The sequence below is a fragment of the Rhinolophus sinicus genome, chromosome 18 (assembly GCF_057876585.1).
Source record: "Rhinolophus sinicus isolate RSI-liver-muscle chromosome 18, RSI-T2T, whole genome shotgun sequence".
NCBI classification, from domain to species: Eukaryota; Metazoa; Chordata; class Mammalia; order Chiroptera; family Rhinolophidae; genus Rhinolophus; species Rhinolophus sinicus.
Genome location: NC_142518.1, coordinates 116284338 through 116307517, shown reverse-complemented (window position 1 = coordinate 116307517; position 23180 = coordinate 116284338). Strand labels below are relative to the sequence as shown.

At 44.8% G+C, this 23180-nt stretch overlaps 1 protein-coding gene across 3 annotated transcripts; it reads left to right on the top strand.

The window, feature by feature from the left end:
• The first annotated feature begins 224 nt into the window (after positions 1-224).
• Positions 225-22644, top strand: ERCC6L (ERCC excision repair 6 like DNA helicase). 3 transcript variants are annotated; one of them, XM_074323745.2, is made up of 4 exons: positions 225-377; positions 1587-1772; positions 3000-3049; positions 18594-22644. In XM_074323745.2, the coding sequence occupies exon 4, from the start codon at positions 18694-18696 to the stop codon at positions 22240-22242; it is 3549 nt and encodes a 1182-aa protein (XP_074179846.1). In that variant the 5' UTR covers positions 225-377; positions 1587-1772; positions 3000-3049; positions 18594-18693; the 3' UTR covers positions 22243-22644. The 3 variants fall into 3 exon arrangements, with proteins under 3 accessions (XP_074179846.1, XP_019603511.2, XP_074179847.1); XM_074323746.2 differs by lacking the exons at positions 225-377; positions 1587-1772; positions 3000-3049 and adding exons at positions 4256-4371; positions 17542-17658; XM_019747952.2 differs by lacking the exons at positions 225-377; positions 1587-1772; positions 3000-3049 and adding an exon at positions 4229-4371.
• Positions 22645-23180: the final 536 nt, after the last annotated feature.

The following is a 23180-nucleotide window of genomic DNA, read 5'->3' as shown; positions in this document are numbered from 1 at the left end:
CCACCAGGGGCCCAGTGCTGCACTTTAGGGTTAGTAAATTGACAAATTCATCCATCCATCCATCTAACAAATCCTTATCAGCTACGATATGTAGGGACTATGCTAAGCTCTGTGAAGCTGTAACTGAAAAAGACAGATCTGTCCTTCACAGCGCTCACATGATCATGGGGGAGCCAGAGAGATTACTGGGCAGCCACATTCCCGGACTAAGTTCAGTGATAGAGGCAGGGTGTGTCACATTGTGTTACAGAGGACCACTGTTGGGAAGGATCATGGAAGGTCCCTGGAACAAGGGAGACCTGAGCTGAGAACCAAGGAGTCAACAGAAGAAAGTCCAGGCAGAGGAAACAGCGTGTGAGAGGGCCTAGAGGCAAGATGTGAGTAAATAAGGTGGCTCAGTTAGAGAAGACTGGTGTGTGTGTGCGTGCGTGCGTGCGCGCGCGCAGGGGCCATGAAGAAGTGAAACAGAAGGTGGAAGAAGCAGTCAGGGACCAGAACAAGAGGGCCGTGTAAGCCATAGCGAGGAGGCAACACTTGATTCTGAGGGAAAGGAGGAGGCTCTGAAGTGTTTAGACAGGGCCCTGACAGGACCAGTGTTTTTAAAAGATCACTCTGGTTTCTGGGTGCAGCGACAGTGAGGAGCAGGCACAAATAAAAGCAGGAAAAAAGTCAGAAGGCCATTGCAGTGAGCCAGGCAAGAAATGAGGGTGACATAGACCAGACCGGTAGCAGTGGAAAGGGAAAGAGGTGTTTGGGTTTGGGATATATGTTGGAGGAAGAGCCACAGGACGTTCTGGTGGATTGGAAAGATGCCTCCAGTTTCTGACTTGAACAACTGGGGTATTGTTAGTGCTGTTCATGGGGATGGGGAATATTGAGGGAACAAGTCTAAGGGAGGGTGGCAGATGAATTCAGTGCCATGTGGAGTGAGCTTCTAGGAAGACATGTCCTGTATCCAGTTGGTCATCTAGGTCTGAAACTAAGGAGGGAGGATGAGGCTAGAGACAGAATTGTGAGGTCTTGGGAGTGGATGAGGTTGCACGAAGGGAGAGGAGGATGCCATGTTTTGTGCAGCAGCACTGTCCTGTCAAAGGATGCCCTACCCTTTGGTGCCTGCAGGTTTAGAAAGGAATCATCAAAGACTTGGCAATTTAGTGCAAAGACCCTGCAGATAATTCTAACTCTTGGCTCCTTCTCCCGCCCCCTGTCCCCGGTTTCTGTCATTTCCACAGCATCTTGGGATGACTTTGTTAGTTTCCGGTAAGAATTTGTCCAGCTCGGGGAGGTGGGGGTGGGGGGAGCAGGCCCGCTGCCATTCTCAGGAAATTTGGTTTCCAGCTCCCCCTGCTGGCAGAGCCGGAGATGACTTATGGCTGGGCGCCGAGCGGGCCCGAGCGCCTACCTCTTACTTCCCTCTCCAAAACAGGGGATTAGGACCTCAGCCCCAGCTCCCCTTTCCACCCTCTAAAAAACCCCACCCACTTTAAAACCCTAGCTAGAAACAGGGGGGAGAAAGCGTAAGTAGGTATTTGGCAATCAAATTCTTCCTGCTTCCAAATCACTTCTTTCTCTTTTCTGCCCTAAAGACACTCTTGATCTCCTTGCCCATGAAGATTGCATGTGGTCATTTATACCTGTCTCCAAAAACACCTTCTCCCAGTGCCAGTCCCAAGAGCAGCATTCTTCTGACACCCAGTTGGCCTCCCTCCTCCTCCTAGGTAGGAAAGCCACGGTCTGTGCTGGAAAGAGCATGGGGCTGGGAGCCAAGGAAGGTAGGTAATGCGCTTCCCTTGCCTTTTTGGTTTCGTTAACTCCTCCTTAACCTTCAGCTCTAAGAGCTCAAATGCTGCTTCCTCAAAGAAATCTTTCCCAGGGCGGCCAGACTGGGTCAGGTACCTCATCATCTGCTCTCAGAATTCCCTGGAGTTTGCCTTGTGCGCCCTCATCACAGTTTGTAATTTTCCATATGCTCACGTGATTATTGTTTCAAGTCAACCCCCACCATAAGGTCCTTGACAGCAAGGAACTGTCTGTCTGTTTTGTTCACCACTGTACCCCAGCACCCACATTCTTGCCTGACCATCTCGTAAAGGCTCAACACATATTCATTAAATAAACGAATAAGTAAATGGATGAAGGGATCCCTCTCTTCATCTATCAGCTGCTTTCTATATCTAACCAGTGGAGTATGTAAGAGCAAAACCTCAAAAGCCACACTGCCTGGGTTCGGACCCCAGCTTTACCACTCACAAGCTGTGCAAACTTGTGTAACTTACTCAATATTTCTGTGCCTCAGTTCCCTTATGTATAAGGGAAGACAATAGCAATATACACTAGCTAACAAGGTCGTGAGGGTGTGTATAAAGTGTGTAGAACAAGGACTGGCATTCAAGTACCCCATCCATCTCTCCATTTACCCATTCTGAACTCTCCCACAAGACCTCATTATCTTATTTGCAGTTTGTGAGTGCGGGTGACTCAGTGTAATTTGCAGAACAGATAACAAAAAATTGTTATTATGGAAAATTTCAAACATGCAGAGAAGTAGAGGATAATGAACCTCTTCTAATAAGCTTCAACAATTATCAACATTTTGCCAATCTATGTTCATCTGTGCCCCTCTCGTTTTTCCCCCCAACTGAAGTATTTTAATGTAAATCCCAGATGTCATATCATTTTATCTGAAAATACTCCACTATGTATCTCTAGCAGATAAGGACTTTCAAAAATACAACAGTACCATTATCACACTTAAAAAATTAACAATAATTATGGAAGGCTTTTAAAACCCCATCCCCTTGAGAGAAGCTGGGGGAATGGGAGCCCTCCCTTCGGGGTAGATGTGAAATGAGGTACGGCCAAGACAGTTAATATAAGTAAAAGTGCTTTGAACAGGGCCTGGCAACATAAATGGGATATAGTAGTAACTATTATTTTGATTCTTTCATTCTCTTCATTTACCCACTGTACATCCTCACTAACTTCTCTGTTATTTGCAGTCTGTGAATGTGTGTGACCAGTAACAAAGGAAGACTAGGAGCCATGGGTGGTGAGTTTCCCAGGTCACTGGTGCCCTGGGGTGGGAGTGGGGGCTCCAGAAGGCACTGAGGAGGGCCCAAAGGAAGCAAGGACTGCAGGACTGAGGGGAAAGGAAGGAGAGCTGGAGGACTTCGTGGGTTTAAAGAAGGGGGAGTCCTGTGGCTGTGTGAAAATGGCACCCGAGAAAAATCCAGTAGCCTAAGGGCAGGGGAGCGGGACGGTTGGTCCTGTCTTCCCAGTGATCAGGGCCTTTGCTCTGCCATTTTCCAGCTCTGGAATCTTAGGCAAAGTCATTTTATCTCTCTGAGCCTCAGTTTTCGTGTCTGAAAAATGGGGATAATAGTATACTAAAAGCCCTCTTAAGAGAGGGCCTAGACTTAAAGTCATATAAACCAGGAAAATAGCCCATCTTCTCTGAGATCCCGTTTGTAATGCCTAGTGGTCTATGAAATGTACAAAAAGCTTAAAATTCTCTGGCCACATGGTTGCCATATGACTGGGCCAATTGGTGAGTTTTCAAATACTGAGTGTTAATTACTGCCTTGAGGAATCATGATGTTCTTGTTCTTATCGGTATATGAACAAGAACAATTTTTGTCTCACAACCTCCTATTTGCGTTGCCCAAGCAAGCCATTAAACTCAATCGCCTCATTCCCCGCCCCCCTGAGCTCTGCCTTTGAAAATATGACTGCATCTCAATCGGCGCTTCTGAAGAAATGTTGACCATAACGACAGCACTACTTATTTCTTAAATGAGAGCTTTGGCTCGGTTCCTATAGAGCCTTCTTCAGTGTGAGTAAAGTCACGGGGTCGATGCCTCCCAGGGTGTTTGAATTCCAAGCCTGCTGAGTGCCAGGCGTGGGCGAGCAGGGAAGGTAGGATATTTGGGGTGCAGGCTGTGGAGGAGGTCTCTAGTGGCTACTAAAATGACAGATCATATCACGCAGTCTACTCACTCACGAGGACAGCACACGCACAAGCACACACACGGAAGAGCCTCAGCACGGTTTGGATTGGACTGAAAATGCTAGACAAAACGAGGTGACACGCCCACCCCACGCCGCCGGGAGGCTGGACGGTCTCTTAGCTCCAGCGCGCGTAGGCGCAGGCGCACGACCTTCGTGGGCGGGGCCCAGGCGGTGGTGCCGGAGCGCGGTGTAGCAGATTGGCTAGCCAGCGGCCGACGGTTGGGGCGCATGCGCAGGGCGGGAGCGAGCGAAATTCTATCCCGGGCGGAGATACCTGGAACCCAAGCTGAGGGTCATGGAGGCGTCCGGAGGGTTTGCGGAAGCCGAGGTCTTGGGCCCAGAGCAGGCTGCCCATTATCGGAGGTATGTCTGGGCCGCTGGCCGGGCGTGGGGGTGGGGGCTCTCAGACCCTCCCATTGGCCCAAACTGCTGAGGCCGAGCCTGTGAGACGCGCCCGATTTCTCCGAGTAGGGCGTGGGAATCCGCTCAGATTTTAAAGCCTGGGGAGCCCGCGGATGCCCCGTTTTTTGTTTTTTTCTTTTTGTCAAATAACTCCGTTATGAACTCAAGAGCCAGAACTTCAGTTGATCGAGCCTTTGTTGAGTCTTTGCCGGCCTAGGGCACACAGATTAGTGAAACATTACCCTGCCCCCTGATTGCTTATAAACTGGTAGTGGAAAGTGGTAGGTAAAGCTGTAAGGTTTGATACGTGCTGTAAGGTATAACGTGGAAGGCATTATGTGGGCATAAAGGGGGGAGTGGCCAATTACAAGGGTCGCTGGGCTACGGGAAGGAAGGCCTCACAGGAGGAAGAGGCATTTGTAATGAAAAATGAGTAAGCATTCACCAGGTGGCTGCGGGGGCGTGGGGAGGGGCACGGTGATGTGGGGATGAGCTTTGAGAAACGCTTTTTTTTTTTTTTAAAGATTTTATTGGGGAAGAGAAACAGGACTTTATTGGGGAACAGTGTGTACTTCCAGGACTTTTTTCCAAGCCAAGTTGTTGTCCTTTCAATCTTAGGTTGTTGTCCTTTCAGTCTTAGTTGTGGAGGGCGCAGCTCAGCTCCAGGTCCACTTGCTGTTGTTAGTTGTAGGCAGCGTAGCCCACCATCCCTTGGAGGAGTCCAACCCGCAACCTTGTGGTTGAGAGCCGGGGCTCCAACCAACTGAGCCACCGGTCTGCCCCGAGAAATGTTTTCAATTGTGATAAACTACAACATACAATTTACTATGTTAACCATTCTGAAGTGGTATTAAATACATTCACAGTGTTGTATAACCATCAACCCCATCCATCTCCAGAACGCTGCATCTTGCACAACTAAAACTCTGTATCTGTTACACAACAGCTCATCATCCTCAGCCCCAGCCCCTGGCACCCATCATTCTGCTCTCTCCTCTCTGTCTCTGTGAATCTGACTCCTCCAGGGACCCCATGTAAGTGGAATCACACGGTATTCATCGTTTTGTGACCAGGTTATTTCAGTGAGCATTATGTCCCCAAGGTTCATCCACGTTGTGTCATGTGACAGGATTTCCTTCCTTTTTAAGGCTGAATAATATTCCACCGTATGGATAGACCACATTTTACTTATCCACCGATGGACACTCAGGTTGCTTCCAGCTCTTGGCTGCTGTGAATGTGGCTGCTGTGAGCATGGGGGTGCACAGAGCTCTTCAAGAACCTGCTTCAGTCCTTTCGGGTGTATGCCCAGAAGTGGGATTGCTGGGCTACACAGTAATTCTACTTTTCAATTTCTTGGGGAACTGCCATACTGTCTTCTAGAGCAGCTGCACCATTTCACATCCCCACCAACAGTGCACAGGGGTTCCAGTTTCCCCACATTGTCACCAACACTTGTTATTTCTATTTTGTTGTTATTGTTACTGCCCATCCTAATGTGTGTAAGGTGGCATCTCTTTGGGGTTTTGATTTGCATTTCCCTGATGATCAGTGATGTTGAGCATCTTTTCATGTGCTTCTTGGCCATTTGCATGTCTTCTTTGGAGAAATGGATATTCAAGTCCTTTGCCCATTTTTCAGTTGTACTTTGTTTTTGTTGTTGAGTTGTAATTCTGTATTCTGGAGATTATCACCTTCTTTGTCTGATATATGATTGACAGATATTTTCACCCATATGATTGGCAGATATTTTCACCCATTCTGTGGGTTGCCTTTTCCTCTCTGTTGATTGTGTCCTTTGATGCACAGAAGTTTTAAATTTTGACGTAGTACAAAGAAAGTGGGGCAGTGAATAGTTCTGTCTCCCTTTCCAAAAAAAAAGTAATGTTTTAAGGCCTTTAAAAGCCAAAAGGTCTCCTTACAGAGGGGTAAAAGCCCATTTCTGGGCTACGTTACATGACCACCTTAAGAAAGACTTGGGGAAAACAGGGAGGCAGTGTGGGGTGGTAGAGTGCTGGCTTTAGAGCTGGGCCTTTTGGGGTCAGATTCCGGCCCTGCCATCTGCTAGCTGGGAGACCTCATGCAAGTCACTTGACGTTTTCTGAACCTCAGTTTCCTCTTTTGGAAAATGGTGATAATAAGGCTTAAGGCCTTTAGTCAACACTTCCCTCCTTTCTGTGAGCAAGCAAGGGGGCCTCTCAGCTTGCACTGGTTCCCCGGTACTGCCTCTCATGCTGGCACCTGTCTCTCACTCGCTCACACGTGCTGTCTCCGGAACATTCTCCGAGTGTTTGTCTCCCACTCCCCTCAGCAACCACCTCTCATCTCGCCATCATCTTCTGCTCTCACAGTCCCCACCTTGCTTTCACAGTTTCCCTATCTCATGACATCTCACTCATGACCCCTGAACTCTCATAATTCCTCTTTTATTTCTCAGTCTCTCCCGCCCTCTTCCACCCTCCCTCCCCGAAATCCCCTTCTCATAATTCTGCTCCTTGACACAAACCCGACGCTCACACCATTTCTCTCTTTCTCCCTCCCTCTCTCACCTTTCTGTCTCTCTCCTTCCCTGTCTCTCTGCCTCTCCCGCCTAAGACATGAAAGGAAACTTTGAAACTTGCTGTCATACCTTCTCTGCACACGGGTTTTCTTTTTCACACCCCTTCATTTTCTGTCACATATGATGACTGTCACACACTCTGTCAGCCCAGCAGCCCCTCTCTTGCCTACCCTCTTACTCTGATGCCCACTGCCCACTTGTATTCTCTGTATGCCCTGCGTGCTTCCACTCTCTATTGCCCCCCTGCCCCGTTGCCCCTTCTTTCTCTGGCATTCCCCCCCCCCTCCATCTCTGTCTCTTTCTGTCACCCATTATTTCTCCCTTTGTGTCACCTGTTCTCCCTCTCTGGCACTCCTGTTCTCTCTCTTGCTCTCTGCCATTGTCTCTCTCTCTGTTGCCCCTTCCCCCCTTTCTCTGTCACCCATGATCTCTGTCACTCTCTCTACTTGTCTCTATGACCCATTCTCTTTCTGTGACCCACCTTTTTCCCTGTCACCTACATTCTTTTTTTTTTGAATCTCGTTCATCCATTTATGCGCGTCACTAATTAGATGACGAGGCATTTGGCTACCTTAAGAGAGTCATAGTTACTTCCACCGTTTACTCCCGCTTCATTGAATTTCTTCACTTTGACATTCAGAGCACTGGGCAGCAATCACATCGCGTCAACACCCGCCGCGGGCCTTCGCGACATTCTTTCTTTTAATATAAAGAATTATTAAAATGATAGATGAGTGACTATAAAAAATGAGGAAACTGCATCATGGTACCCTAGGGCTCAGGGACAGTACCCAGGGAAGGACAAACTTGGGAGGCTCAGACCTCCTTGGAGAGAATGTGGCCCTGCCCACTGAATAGCAGAGAAGTGCGCTGGCTGGCCCAGGCCAACCGGAAGCCACCTTCTGGAATGCAGGTGGGGAGCAGGCTGTCAACCACCCATGGCTTGGGCCTGCAGAAGGAGTGGGGCCCCGGGGTATAGGCGAGCTGCTGGGGAAGCTGGTTTCCATGTAGAGAGAGCTGCAAGGTTGTCTCTAGGCCTGGCGGAGGCTTCAACGTCATTGAGGGAGTTTGTGTTCTAGGTGTGGCTGTGGGCCACCTGGCTGACCTACTGTGCTGCAGCAGCTGGCTTCAGGGGTGCCCTCTGCTGAGAAAGCTTTATATCGTGCTGGCTTGTAAGGGAGAGATGCTTAAAGGGATTCTGTCCCTTATCACAGAACAGCTACTGGGTGAATTTGGAACTGAGACTGGCAGAGTCACCCACCCTGTATTTATCTCCGTCACCCACGTTCTCTCCTGTGTTGGCCACCTTTTCTCTCTGGCACTCACTGTCTGTGTCACCCACTTGCGTGTACTCTGTTGGTGTCACCAATGACTTTCATGTAACTAAATCTACTGGTTGATTTGTAATCCTCATCTTCCTTGACTTCCCGGCAGTATTTGACAGAGCTGATCCCTTCTCCATGAAACACTGGATTCATTTGGCTTCCAGGACCCCTCACTTTTCTGATTTTCCTTCTGCCTCACTGGTTGCTGCTTGTCAGATTCTGTTGATTTCTCCTCATTTTCCTCTAACGTCCTGTAAAATAAATTCTCAGACATCATGGCATTTCATCCTTAAATACGAAATGTATGTAGCTGAAAAAGAAAATGTTCTTACAAAACCATCATACCACGTCACACCTAACAATAAATAAACAAATTCTTTGATATCAGCTAATGCACAGTCCATATTTAAATTTTTTAAATGGTCTTAAGTCTTTTTATAATTGGTTTGTTTGAATCAGGATCCAAAGAAGTCCGCAGGCTGCATTGTATTTGTTAAGCCTCTTTTAATCTAGAACAATCTCTGCTCACCCCTGACTCCCCCTACCCTCCATCCCCCGCTTTCATTTCTATGCCAATTATTTTGATTAGTCTGATGGCTTCCTTGTAGTGTCATTAGCTTGTTCTCCTGTAATTTAAATGTAAAGCTTTGATAAATGAATGGATAAGGAAAATGTAGCATATATACACAGTGGAATACTCAGCCATAAAAAAGACGGAAATCTTGCCATGTGCGACAACAGGGATGGACTTTGAGGGCATAATGCTAAGTGAAGTAAGTCAGAGAAAGACAAATACTTTATGATCACACTTATATGTGGGATCTAAAAACAAAAACCACCAAGCTCATAGATACAGAGAATAGATTGGTGGTTGCTAGAGGAGTGGGGGGTGGGCAGGCGAAGTGGGTGAAGGGAATCAAAGGTACAAACTTCCAGTTATAAAATAAATAAGTCCTGGGGATGTAATGTACAGCATGGCGACTATAGTTAATGATACTGTATTGGGATCAAATGTATAGTGATGGAAGGAGAACTGACTCTGGGTGGTGAACACACAATGGGATTTATAGATGATGTAATACAGAATTGTACACCTGAAATCTATGTAATTTTACTAACAGTTGTCACCCCAATAAATTTAATAATAAAAAAAAAGATACTGTATTGCATATTTCAAAGTTGCTGAGTGGATCTTAAAAGTTCTCATCACTAGAAAACAATTTTATAACTATGTATGGTGATGGGTGTTAACTAGACTTAGTGTGGTGATCATTTCACAATATATACAAATATTGAATCATTATGTAGTATGCCTGAAGCTAATATAATGTCATATGTCAATTATAGCTCACTAAAAAAATTAAAAAGAAACTATTCTAAAGCAAAAAAAATTTTAAGATTAAATATTTTGGGCCTGAATACTTTGTAGGTGAGGCCATGTACTTCATATTACATCAGATCAGTAAGCATAGAATGTCTGATTTTCTTACTTTTGATCTTGTTAAGACTGGTGCTCACAGGCTGATTATTCCTTTGAGGGTTACATTTTCCTCCTTATGATGGATAAAAAGTATGTTGGGGATACTTTAGCATCTTGTGAATACCCAGTTCCCCATCAACCTTTCATCCATTGATAATCAATTAGTTCTTTCATTAGGGATTACATAGTGGTGATTTTTACAATATCACCATTCTTTTTGTGTTCATTAGCTGGAATTCTGTAAATTTTCTTAATGTTGGAGTGCCATGGGTTTTTTTGTTTGTTTGTTTGTTTTTTAAATTGTACTCCTTCCTTTGTTGATCTTATCCAGGTTCTTGGCTTTAAATCCCATCTTTATGCTTAGAATTTTCACATTTTTGGTTTTAGTCCTGACCTTCTGAACTCCAGACTTGACTCCTGTATCCAGCTGCTTCCTTGACATCTCTACTTGATAATAGACATGTCAAACTTTACTTGTCTAAAACCAAAGGACAAAAAACATGTGTCCATCTCAATAGGTGCAGAAAAAAACAATTTGACAAAATCTGGTACCCTTTAATGATAAAAACACTCAACAAGCTAGGAATACAAGAAAAGTTCCTCAGCCTGATCAAGGGGTATGTACAAAACCCACAGCTAATGTACTTAATGGCGAAAGACTAAAAGCTTCCCCCCTGTATCAGAAACAAGGCAAGGATATCTGCTCTCGCCATTACTATTCAACATAATGATTGATTATAACTTAACATTGTAATAGAGGTTCTAGCCAGGGCAGTCAGGCAAGAAAAAGAAAGAAAAGTAAGTCATGCAGATTGAAAGGAAGAAGGAAAACTGTCTGTTTTCGCAGATGGCATGATGTTGTATGTAGAAAACCGTATAAATACACGCACACACACACACAACTATAAGAGCCAATAAACGAACTTAGCAAAGTTGCAAGATGTGAGATCAATATGCAAAATTTAGTTGTATTTGTATGCATAATAGTGAATGAAATTAAGAAAACAATTGCATTTACAACAGCACCAAAAAGAATGTAATGCTCAAGAATAAATGTATCCAAGGAAGTGCAAGACTTGTATGCTGAAAACTACGAAGCATTGTTGATAGAGGATCAGGAAGGCCTAAATAAATGGAAAGATAGCCAGTGTTCATGGATTGGGAGACTTATTATTGCTAACATGGCAATGCTCCCCAAAGTGATCTACACGTTCCGATGCTAACAAAATCCCAGCTGTCTTTTTCTTTTGCAGAAATTGACAAGCTATTATAAAAAGCTTTATGGAAATGAAGAGGACCCAGAACATTTAAAACAGTCTTGAAAAAGAACAAAGCTGGAGGACTCACACTTCCTCATTTCAGAACTCACTGTAGTCCAGACAGTGTGGTACTTGTATAAGTATAGACAAGGAGCTCAGTGGAATAGAATTTAGCATCTAGACTCTTTTTTCCTGGAGCAACGTAAAACACCCATACTTCAGACATTTTCTAGGTGTAGGGAATTATGGTTACTATTGTGTTTTGGTTTTGTTGTCTGCTCAGAAAGCTTTCATACCCATCTTCTTTGGTGATAGGTGTTGTCCTCTGGCCAGGTGGGTGGGCAAGTAATATTCTTGAAAACTTTTGTTCTGAAATATAACACATATATAGGAAAATTGATAAAACAAAGAAATACTCGATTTAGTGATTGTTGTAACTATAACATAGGTCATGGTTTGTTTTCAGATTTATAGTCCCATCTTAATGGAAGGTCTTCTCTCCTTCCCCACTGAAGTGGCCTGCAGGTGAATTGAAGGCAAACATGAGGGCTCAGGGCTTCTTTCCAAACAACCATAGCCTTGCTCAAATTCTGGAAGAAGTGCTTGCTTGAAGCTCCAGAGTTTTGTCCCCCAATACAGCAGTTATCCAGATAACTTTGGGGGCTGGAAGTACTGAAGATCTAGATCTATCTACTGTAAAAGAAGTTAATATTGTTCTTGGAGAATTCTTCATTTTCAGTTGGACTTTATCTCAAAGGGCCAGTCAGGATGTTCCCCACCAAATGCTTCTCCAAATAATGAAACTGCTTTTCTGCTGAGCAGCATTGGCCAGTATGATCCATCTGGATGCCTAGCACATCTACTGTGTCACAAAAAAGGATCATTTTGCTTTGGGCATAATTATTAATTGGCTGTTTTTTTCCCTGCAGTAATTAGCTAGCAGGTTCAGCTGCTTTCTGAGGGCGTGTTGACATGTACGAGGATGCCGCCTTCCTGTTTATTCAGGCAGAAGTTCCACCAGTGTTTCTAAGAAGGGGGACCAGGTCCCTGCCTGTCTTAGCCACCTGGAAGTAGGCCGTGCTCGTCCTGCCTGCTTGGATTCCCTTGGGACAGGGCACGAAGGCCCTGTGGTTTGGTCCACATACTCCTTGTCTGTGGAATCCCAAGCCGGCGACACAGATAATAAGTACTACAGAAAGCCTATGCTGTTCGAAGCGATTGGTCTTATGGGTGGACGGTGTTCAGCCCCAAAGCAAACCTGTGTGGGCTCCTATCCCGAGAGCTGTAGGCCTACCAGCATTTATTTTGAGGAGAAAGCGTTTGGAGAGGAGTTCCAAGCAAAGTCGATGGTAATTTTTCAGGCTGAGATAAACCAGAGGTCACAAAGTGGGAGCTCATGAGCCAGTGTTTTTAAAAACATACATTAGTTAGCATGGACACATCAGGAGAATTCACATAAAATCAGCATTTTCTCCCTTTTTCCAACCCTGAGAAGGTCTTGGTAACCCTGGGCTCTTCCTCCTGCATTGCAGTTGCCACAGGAAAGGAGAGCAGCTGGGCCCCTCTAGACGGGCGCCTGGTGCTCTGCCACTTGCCGCATGCCCACAGGTCTTCGCTCTGCAACAACGACACTTTGGGTGTATGCAGCCAGGACCGAATCTGGAGAGGTCTGCGGCTCACAGCTTGTCATGCCCAGGTTCCCCTGTTGTGTGCTCTAATAGGCCCCCATACTTTTCCTTCGCCGCTGTTACTGTAGTTTGTAACGAACTTCTTCCTGTGATTCTTTGAGAAATGCTTATCACGGGAGAGCTCTGTAGGGCAGCACTGGGGATTAGAGCCTCATGCCACCTCTGATTAGAATTCATGCAGGAGCAGTGCTGGCTCGGGGTGTCAGCTTCTGCTCGGTCTCAGAGCTAAGCTCAGGTTCTTCCATTGAGAGTTCTACCACCCTGAGGTTTTGGATTTGTTTTAAGAAGGCTACTCATAAAGTCAGTTAATGTGCTGGGTTTTTTTTAAACTTTTATTTATTTTAAGTGCGGTTTTCCAGGACCCATCAGCTCCAAGTCCAGTAGTTGTTTCATACTAGTTGCCGGGGGCGCAGCTCACAGTGGCCTATGCGGGGGATCGAACCAGCAACCTTGTTGATAAGAGCACCGTGCTCTAACCAACTGAGCCATCTGACCAGCCCTAATGTGCTGTTTTGAAGGCTCTTAGGTGGTTGGGCAGATTTTAGTTGGCTAGTGTATGATTAGTGGAAGAACTTTTAAGGTAGCTTCGATGGAGGCTTGCAAACTCCTGGAAAGACAAAAGGTTGCCCATTGTGTCTGAAATATGCTTTCTTTCTCTTAACTTTTGAGTATCCTGATCTCACCATTTTGTGCCTTCAGCAAACATTTGCTAAATGCCTGCTGTGCACCAGCGCACACTGCTGGTTGCTGAGGATATGGTGGTGAAAAAGATACATCCTTGTAGTGTGGTGGGGAAGAAAGACAGATGGAAATTTTCATATGATAGATATAAATACAGATAATATGTCATATCCCCAGTCCAGAATTCTGGGGTTTGGGCTGAGAGAGTATGTGTAGGGGGCAGATGTCAGAGGAGCCTTCTTGGAGAAAATAGTGCCTTTACTGACTTTTAAAGGCTGAGTGGGAGTTAGCTAAGCAGTGGGGAAAAAAGGAACCGACCTCATGGCATACTGGGCAGAGTTTTATGTCTAGAGGGTCAGAAGCAGTGTGGGAATTTAGCATTGCTGAAGCATGGTGGGGGCAGGTGGAAGCAGGTATTTGGGCGTTGATGGTGGGCCTGGGGAAAATGTAACATGGAGGCAAGATGGAATAGTGGACACAGCGATGGCTTTGGATTTTTCAGGCATCTGTTAAAAATTCTAGCTCGGCCACATCCATTTCCTCAGTGCCCTAAACAAATGGCAGGTCCTCAGAAAGTTAAACAGAGAGTTACCACGTGATTCAGCAACTCCACTCTCAGGTATGTGTCCAAAAGAATTGAAAATGGATCTAGAGACTTGTATACCCATGTTCATTGCAGCACTGCTCACAAGAGCCGGAAGGTGGAAACAACCCAAGTGTCCATCAGCAGGTGAATGGATTAACTGTGGTGTTTACATGCAACGGAATGTTATTCAGGCTTAAGAAGGAGTGAAATTGTGACACAGGCTACAACCCGGATGAGCCCTCAAAACATGCTGAGTGAAATAAGCCAGACACAAAAGGCCACATATTGTGTGTTCTGCTTGTATAAGATACCGAGAATAGGCAAATTCACACAGAGATGGAAAGTGGGATAGAGGTCTCCAGGGGCTGGGGGGATGGGGAACAGAGTTTATGTTTGGGGTGATGAAGAAGCTTTAGAAATAGATAGTGATGGTTGTGCAACATTGTGAATGTAATTAATTTCATTGAAGTAAAACTTAAAATGGTTAAAATGGCAAATTTTGTCTAACCTAGATTTCACCACAATAAAAAATGCCCAGAAATCTATTCTCTCATAGTTCTGGAGGCCAGAGGTCTGAAATCAAGGTGTCACCAGGGTTACTTTCTTTTTGGAGACTGTAAGGGAGTCTGTTCGTGCCTCTCCTGCTTCTGGTGGTGCCAACAGTCCTTGGCGTTTCTTGACTGGTAGATGCGTCGCTCCAATCTCTGCTTCTGTCTTCACATTCTCCACTCTGTCTTTGTGCAACTGTACCTCTTGGATGAGGATGCTCCCTAATGCAGTATGACCTCATCTTGACTTGATCACATCTGCAAAGACCCTAATTCCGAGCAAGGTCACAGTCACAGGTTCCAGGTCGACATGAAATTTTGGGGAATGCTAGTCAACCCAGTACAAAGCCACTGCCATGAATACAATATGTGGGAAAGTGCATAGAGTCAGAGGGCAGTGACAACAAAAAGATCCCAGGAAATGCCAACGTTTATATGGGGACAGACGGAGGGAATGGAGTTGAAGATGCAGACAGAGAAGGAATGGTTAGATAGGTAGGAAGGAATCCAAGGGAGTGTTGTGTACCACTGTCCAAGGAGGGAAGACTTCAGCAGGGAGGTGGTGGTCTGGTTTTAATGCAGCAGAAAAGTTCAAGGAACGTGAAGACCAAGGAGTCGCCATTGGATTTGGCAATATGAAGGTCACTGGTACCCTTGGTGACAACAGTTGCGTTAGAGTGCTTGGGTACATTGCAGTGAGTTAGGATTCCCAGTTACGTGTGCCTCCAAACCGAGACAGCAACCTATGGGCAAAGCAGGCTTTCCCTTTTTTTTTGATGCACCACCCAGATTCTGTTATTCACATTTCAGTACTTGTTTTATCACACATCTCTTCTACTAATCCATCTTATTTTTTAGATGCATTTCAGAGTAAGTTGCAGACATCAGGATACTTCCTCCTATTTCGGCATAGAGACCATTAACTAGATTTCAGCAATTTTTTCTTTGGAAGTGAAATTTACGTGCAAAGAAATGCATAAATTTCAAGTGTACACTTGGTGGGTTTTGACAGATGCATACATCTATATCTGTATAACCCAAACTGTTTTCACCCCAGAAAGTGAAAACTTATGCTTCCTGCCCAGGTGATCCCCACTCCCATTTTGTACGTCCAGAAGCAACCACTGTTCTGTTTTCTACCACAGATTAGTTTTACCTGTTCTAGAGCTTCATATAAGTCACACTTTTATGCTGGCTGCTTTGTCTCAGCATGTTTTTGAGATTAATTCATGTATGAATTCATGCATTCTTTTCTATTGAGTAGTATCATTACATTGTGTGAATATACCACAGATTGTTAATCCAAGCTGGATACGTGGGTTGTTTCCAGTTTGGAGCTATTAGAGTAAAGCAGTGTACTTTATGTTTTGGGTGTGTTTTTTTTTCTTAGATGTCCATCTCACAAATGAGTCAAGGCAAGGAAAAGTTACTTATTAATAATGCACAGTGCTTGCAGTTTAAAATGTGAACCATATTCTCGAATTTATCCCAGAAGTTCCTATTTAGTAATATTAAGTGATTATGATGAATTGTTTTCCACTTTGACTAAAATGATCACCCCTGGAAGTGAGACCAGAAGGTCGCCATCTTCTGGGGCTTTGATGGACTGCTTTCCAGTCCTGGCTGCCATTCAGGTCACCTGTGGTTTGGATGTCAGCCACACACGTTTTATTGATTCTGGTAGAGCATCAAAAGACTTACCAGTTGTGTCTGATATATCCGTATACACTTTGACAAGGGGACTGGATACACAGAGATACAGCAGTGCTATAAACAGCGTATTTCAGTTCTCTGGGTCCTACGATAGGGAAAATACTGTCCTCAGCCAGCTTCGTTGGTGGAGCAGATGGGGTGGACGGGGAGAGCTGGGGTGCTAACTGGGGTGCAGCAGAGACTGGGCAGGCAATGTGGCTGACATCAGGGGTTCAACCCAGCCAGTCAGGGATGGTGTCCAAGGAATACTGCAAACTGCTTGTGGTTCAGGCAGAAGGTCGGCAAGTGGGCGATCCAGAGGATGGGGAGAACCCAGCAGTAAGCATCTTACGCTGGTACTAAGGAGTCTAGTTGCCATTTAAAAGGTCACTGTATGGTGATGGGGACTCTAACCCCGAGCTAGGCTTCCGTGGCAGCACTGTCCTCGGGGGAGAAGGCCTCACGGGGGGAGGGCCAGGAGGAAGGGAGAGCAGAGTGGGTTCAGGGTCTGCACGTAGGTGGAGGGGTCTGGTGGCCACTGCTGTGTCATCAGAGTGACAGGGAACATAACTTGATTCTCTTTTTTTTTTTTTAGGGGAATATTGGGGAAGAGTGGTTTTCCAGGATGGCAAGTCGTTGCTTTTTCAATCTAGTTGTGGAGGGCGTAGCTCACTGGCCCATGTGGGACTCAAACTGGTGACCTTAGTGTTATGAGCACTGCGCTCTAACCACTGAGCCAACTGGTCGCCCACTGGAGCCTCAGCTCCAAGCTCAAGCCATTGTTTTCAATCTAGTTGTGGATGGCACAGTTCACTGGCCCATGTGCGAATTGACTGGCAACCTTGTTAAGAACTCACGCTCTAACCAATTGAGCCATCCAGCCGCCCTGTAACTTGATTCTAAAGCACACCAGATGAGGGGAGGTGGGCAGCTGACCTGCAGAGTTTTGCAGCCAATAGGCTCTTTTCTTTCTCTTTTCCTCCTGCTCTTCATCTTTTCATTCAGGTGACTGTTACTTAGTGTCTGGTCTAAGACCTGATCCATGTCCCTGTTCTCCAGGAGTTCACAGGCAGGTATACAAATGAGTGATCTGTTTCTTTTTAAGAAACATCATTTTAGACTTAGAAGAATATTGCAAAGACAGTACAGAGTTGCCATAGATCCCACATCTAGTTTCCTGCTGTTAACATCTTACGTTGTTGTGGTACGTGTGTTACAGTTCATGGGCTAGCACTGGTGCGTCCTTACTAAGTCAGTTCACACTTTATTTGGGTTTCCTTAGTTCTCACCTACTGTCCTTTTTCTCTTCCAGCATCCTATCCAGGACACCACAGTCCAGTTAGTCATCTGTCTCTAGATTCTTGGCTGTGACGCTTTCGCAGACTTTCCTTGTTTTTGATGACTGACAGTTCTGAGGAGTGCTGGTCAGGTATTTGTGGAGTGCGCCTCAGTGGGATTTGTCTGATGTTTTTCTCATGGTTAGACTGGGGCTTGGGGTTTTGAGGGGAACAGCGCAGAGGTAAAGTGCCCTTCTCATCACATCCTATCAAGGGTCTGCAATGTCAACATCTGTACCGTGTTTCCCCCAAAATAAGACCTATCAGCTCTAATGTGTCTTTTGGAGCAAAAATTAATACAAGACCCGGTCTTATTTTAATATAAGACTGGGTCTATAATATAACATAACATAACATAATTAATATAATTAATATAATGTAATGTAATATAATATAATATATAATACCCAGTATAATATAATATAATATAATACAATACAATAAGATATAATATCGGGTCTTATATTAATTTTTGCTCCAAAAGACACATTAGAGCTGATGGTCCGGCTAGGTCTTACTTTCAGGGAAACACGGTAGGAATCCGGTGGAAGGAGCGAACTTGAAGAAGGGGAGTGATCAGTAGTTGTCAGATGCATTGCAGAGGTACAGAAGAACAGGCCTGAGTCGTGCCCATGTATCTTCTTTCCATGCTCCCGCAGTATAGGTTGGGTGGTTGGTTGATTTTACAAAAAATACCACTCCATACGTTTTATGGGTGGCAGTTTTTTTAATGCTGTGGAACCAATGACCTTTGCACATACATTTCTCACAAGCAGTGCCTGAAGCTGTTGCTGGCAGTGTCTGGTGGATATTTGTGTCTTAAGTGATGTCAGCTTTCATTGGCATCTTCTGTGCTACTTTCCCATCCTGAATTGAGGATATTAAAAGCCCAACTGCAGTTCGGATTGCAAAATGGACCCCTAAGTGTTCTTCGACTGAATGTTCAATATATATACACATATATGATATATATATATGGGATACATATTATATATCTATACCTCTTTTCTTAAATCTTCTTTTACAGATATGTGAAAGAGGCCAAAGAAGCAACTAAGAATGGAGATCTGAAAGAAGCACTTAAACTTTTCAATTTGGCGAAGGACATTTTTCCCAATGAAAAGGTGATGAGCAGAATCCAGAAAATACAAGAAGCCTTGGAGGAGTTGGCAGACCAGGGCGATGATGAGTTCACAGATGTGTGCCAGTCTGGCCTGCTGCTTTATCGAGAACTGCACAACCAGCTGTTTGAGCACCAGAAGGAAGGCGTAGCTTTCCTCTACAGCCTGTACAGGGATGGAAGGAAAGGTGGTATCTTGGCAGATGACATGGGGTTGGGGAAGACTATTCAGATCATCGCTTTCCTTTCTGGTATGTTCGATGCTTCACTTGTGAGCCATGTGCTGCTCATCATGCCAACCAGTCTCATTAACACATGGCTGAAAGAATTTGTCAAGTGGACTCCAGGAATGAGAGTGAAAACCTTTCATGGTCCCAGCAAACATGAACGTGCCAGAAACCTCAGTCGGATTCAGCAGAGGAATGGCGTCATTATCACTACGTACCAGATGTTAATCAATAATTGGCAGCAACTTTCAAGCTTGAATGGCCAAGAGTTTGTGTGGGACTATGTCATCCTTGATGAAGCACATAAAATAAAAACCTCATCCACTAAGTCAGCGATATGTGCTCGTGCTATTCCTGCCAGTAATCGCATCCTCCTCACAGGGACCCCAGTCCAGAATAATTTACAAGAACTGTGGTCCCTGTTTGATTTTGCTTGTCAGGGGTCCCTGCTAGGAACATTAAAAACTTTTAAAATGGAGTATGAAAATCCTATTACTCGAGCGAGAGAGAAGGATGCTACCCCAGGGGAAAAAGCCTTGGGATTTAAAATTTCTGAAAACTTGATGGCAATCATAAAACCCTACTTTCTCAGGAGGACTAAAGAAGAGGTGCAGAAGAAAAGGTCAAGCAACCCAGAAGTCGAACTTAGTGAAAAGAATCCAGATGTTGATGCCACTTATGAAATGCCTTCCCTTTCCAGGAAAAATGATTTGATTATTTGGATACGTCTTGTACCTTTACAAGAAGAAATATACAGGAAATTCGTGTCTCTAGATCATATCAAGGAGTTGTTAATGGAGACACGCTCACCTTTGGCTGAGCTAAGTGTCTTAAAGAAGTTGTGTGATCATCCTAGGCTGCTGTCTGCTCGGGCTTGTAACTTGCTGAATCTAGGGGCTGTCAGATTCTCTGCTCAACATGAAAATGATGAAGAGTCCTCAGATATGGACTATATTAATGAAATAACTGATGATACACTGATGAATGAATCCGGAAAAATGACATTTCTAATGGACCTGCTTAAGAGACTGCGAGATGAAGGCCATCAAACTCTGGTGTTTTCCCAATCAACACAAATTCTAAACATCATTGAACGCCTCTTAAAGAATCGGCACTTTAAGATACTGCGAATCGATGGAACAGTTACTCATCTTGTGGAACGAGAAAAAAGAATTAACTTATTCCAGCAAAATAAAGATTACTCTGTTTTTCTGCTTACCACTCAAGTAGGTGGTGTTGGCTTAACATTAACTGCAGCAACAAGAGTGGTCATTTTTGACCCTAGCTGGAATCCTGCAACTGATGCTCAAGCTGTGGATAGAGCTCACCGAATTGGACAAAGAGAAAATGTTGTGGTTTATAGGCTTATCACTTGTGGGACTGTAGAGGAGAAAATATACAGAAGACAGGTTTTCAAGGACTCGTTAATAAGACAAACTACTGGGGATAAGAAGAACCCTTTCCGGTATTTTAGTAAGCAAGAATTGAGAGAGCTCTTCACCATCGAGGATTTTCAGAACTCTGTAACCCAGCTCCAGCTTCAGTCTCTGCATGCTGCTCAGAGGAGATCTGATGAGAAACTGGATGAACATATTGCCTACCTGCATTCCTTGGGGATAGCTGGAATCTCAGACCATGATCTGATGTACACACATGATCTGTCTGTTAAAGAAGAGCTTGATGTGATAGAAGAATCTCACTATATTCAACAAAGGGTTCAGAAAGCTCAATTCCTCGTTGAACGAGAGTCTCAAAATACAGAACTCTTAATGGCGAGACACAAGGGGGTCTGGCTGAGAGAACCTGTATTTCCTTCTCAAACAAAGAAGAAACGCCCTGAATTGAATAAACCCCAGCCTCGGACTTCTCCTCTTCTAACTGTTCATCAGACCCAGGAGGAAGAAATCAGTTCCCAAATGGCAAGTGTAATCATTGATGATCTGCCCGAGGACAGCGAGGAACAGGATCTTTCAAGTGTGAAGATGAATGTTACCATCCTGCAAGATGGTAGGCACTCACACGAAAGTACACTTGATGTTGACTCCGTAGCTGCTTTACCCAGGGGCTCTGGAAGTGTAGAAGAAATTTGGACTGACTCTTTGTCGGGAGTGGCTCTACACAAAGAGGCATCGCAAGAGGGACCGACACAGGAGGTATTGCAAGAGGACGCTGTGGGGAATTCGAGTTATTTACTTAGCAAATCTGTCAGAGCTGATCTTGGGTCAAATCTAGATGAACTAAAGGATGATGTGATTTTACCTCATGGTAATCCCTGGCCCACTAATCCTATAACAAATGAAAATCAAAACATGGAATCGAATGCATCTGTTATTCAAGTAGCTGATGACGACTTGTCAGTATCCCACAATGCACTGCTGGATGCTCAAGCCTGTGAGGCCATGTTGGAAGAGGAACCTCCAGCGTCTTCAGCACAGTATGCATGTGATTTCAATCTTTTTTTGGAAGACTCTGCAGACAATAGACAAAATCTTTCCAGTCCGTCTTTAGAGCTTGTTGAGAAGGAAAGTAGCTTGTGTGGTTCTGCAGCTAATTCCAGAGCAGAGTTTGTGCACAGCAAAGCATGTGTCAGTATGGGTCTTTCTGAGAAAGATGATGAGCTGGAAGAAATCGTTAATGTGAGAGTCAGAAGGAAAACCAGAAGGATCATTTCAGACAGTGAAGATGAAGACAATACTTTTCAAGAGAGTTCAAGCACAGATCCATTCAACATATCTCCCTTACGGGTCGTACCTGTAAAACAGTTTGATGCTTCAACTCCCAAACATGATGTCAGTCCACCTGGAAGGTTCTTTTCCCCTAAAATACTTGACAATGTAAACAAGTCCGTAAACTCTAGGAGATCCCTGGCTTCTAGGAGGTCTCTCATTAATGTGGTTTTAGACCATGTAAAAGACATGGAGGAAGGACTTGAGAACAGCAGTGAAGCCGAAGACTGTCAGGAGGACGGAGCAGAGGGAAGCAGTGACGAAGCCCCAGCGTGTACAGAAGAGGAACCTTCCAGAGAAGCCCTGTCTTCAGAAAGTAAGTCCAGCTGCTTGGCTGCACCCAAGCCTGGCACTCCAGTTCAGGAGACCTCCCCTGGTGACCCTGAGCCTGTGTCTGGTGGACACTTGGCTGACTGTCAAGATAAGGCAACGGAGGCTGCGGACGACTACGAGACTCTCGTGACGCGTGGAAAAGCCCTGCAAGAGTGTGGGAAAATCCAGGAGGCCTTAGCCTGCTTTGTTAAAGCACTCGACATAAAAAGTGCAGATCCTGAAGTCATGCTCATGACTTTAAGTTTGTATAAGCAACTTAATACAACCTGAGAATATCCAATTTATTGTATTTTAAAGTCAAACAGTATGAGGTAATGTGTTCTCATAACTGCATTCTTCGGGAGCATGAAGCATTCAGGCTTATGGCAAGAGAGATCTCAAAAGGCAAGTTTTTGTTTCTACCTTTTGTAAATTCTGCTTTAACCCCTGTTCCTGCCTCCACACCCCCCAAAAAAATACATGCTGGTGTTGTAAGCATTAGGTTAATATTACTTCACTCGAAGATTCTCATATTTTTTTAAGGCATGCTCTTAAGTTCAAACTTAATAGAACTGTGTCATTTGTAGAGATTTTTTTGTGTGAAACTATTCTGCCCATTCTTAGTTTTATTCTGAAAGTGATTACTTTTGTATATGACAGTTCAGATAAGATTATTAAAGTTACTTTTCTCAAGTGTTTCCCATTCACTTTCTTTCACTGAGATGACACTGGCAGCTGCATATAGAAACTCCTTCGTTGAGGCAGGAGCTGTCATTCGTACTCCAAATCTAGGACCTCCTGATTAACATGCAGAAGGCTGGGTGCCAGGCCTCTGTCACTGGTACCCTACCCTGGAGTCACTGTGCCAATCACTCAGCCATTCTTGCCTCACCACCGTTTTCTGACCTGTGCTAGGGATGTATGAGTATCTTTTGGTTGTAGACTTTTGAAAAGCAGTTTGGTTTCCTCTCAGAAACAAAGTGCAGTACAGCACACTGTGCGCTCGGTCACTGGAGAAGTGGAACTGACAGTTATCAAGGACCTACTATGTGCTGGCTACGCTATATAGTTTCTCCTTTAATTCTTGCCATAATCTTTTGAGGTTGAGAGTGGCATTGCCATTTTGTAGTGGAGGAAACTAAGGCTCACTGAGGCTGTGACCTGCCCAAGATGACACAGTAAGGGGCGAATTGCGTTAACCAGGTGTTACCGACTGAAAAGCTGCTATA

What these genes read in the sequence shown, in the direction of transcription:
- ERCC6L (XM_019747952.2), top strand. Translation starts at nt 4,304, where the DNA reads ATGGAGGCGTCCGGAGGGTTTGCGGAAGCCGAGGTCTTGGGCCCAGAG. An exon ending in CAGGCTGCCCATTATCGGAG is followed by an intron (nt 4,372 to 18,593) that starts GTATGTCTGGGC and finishes CTTCTTTTACAG; the next exon opens with ATATGTGAAAGAGGCCAAAG.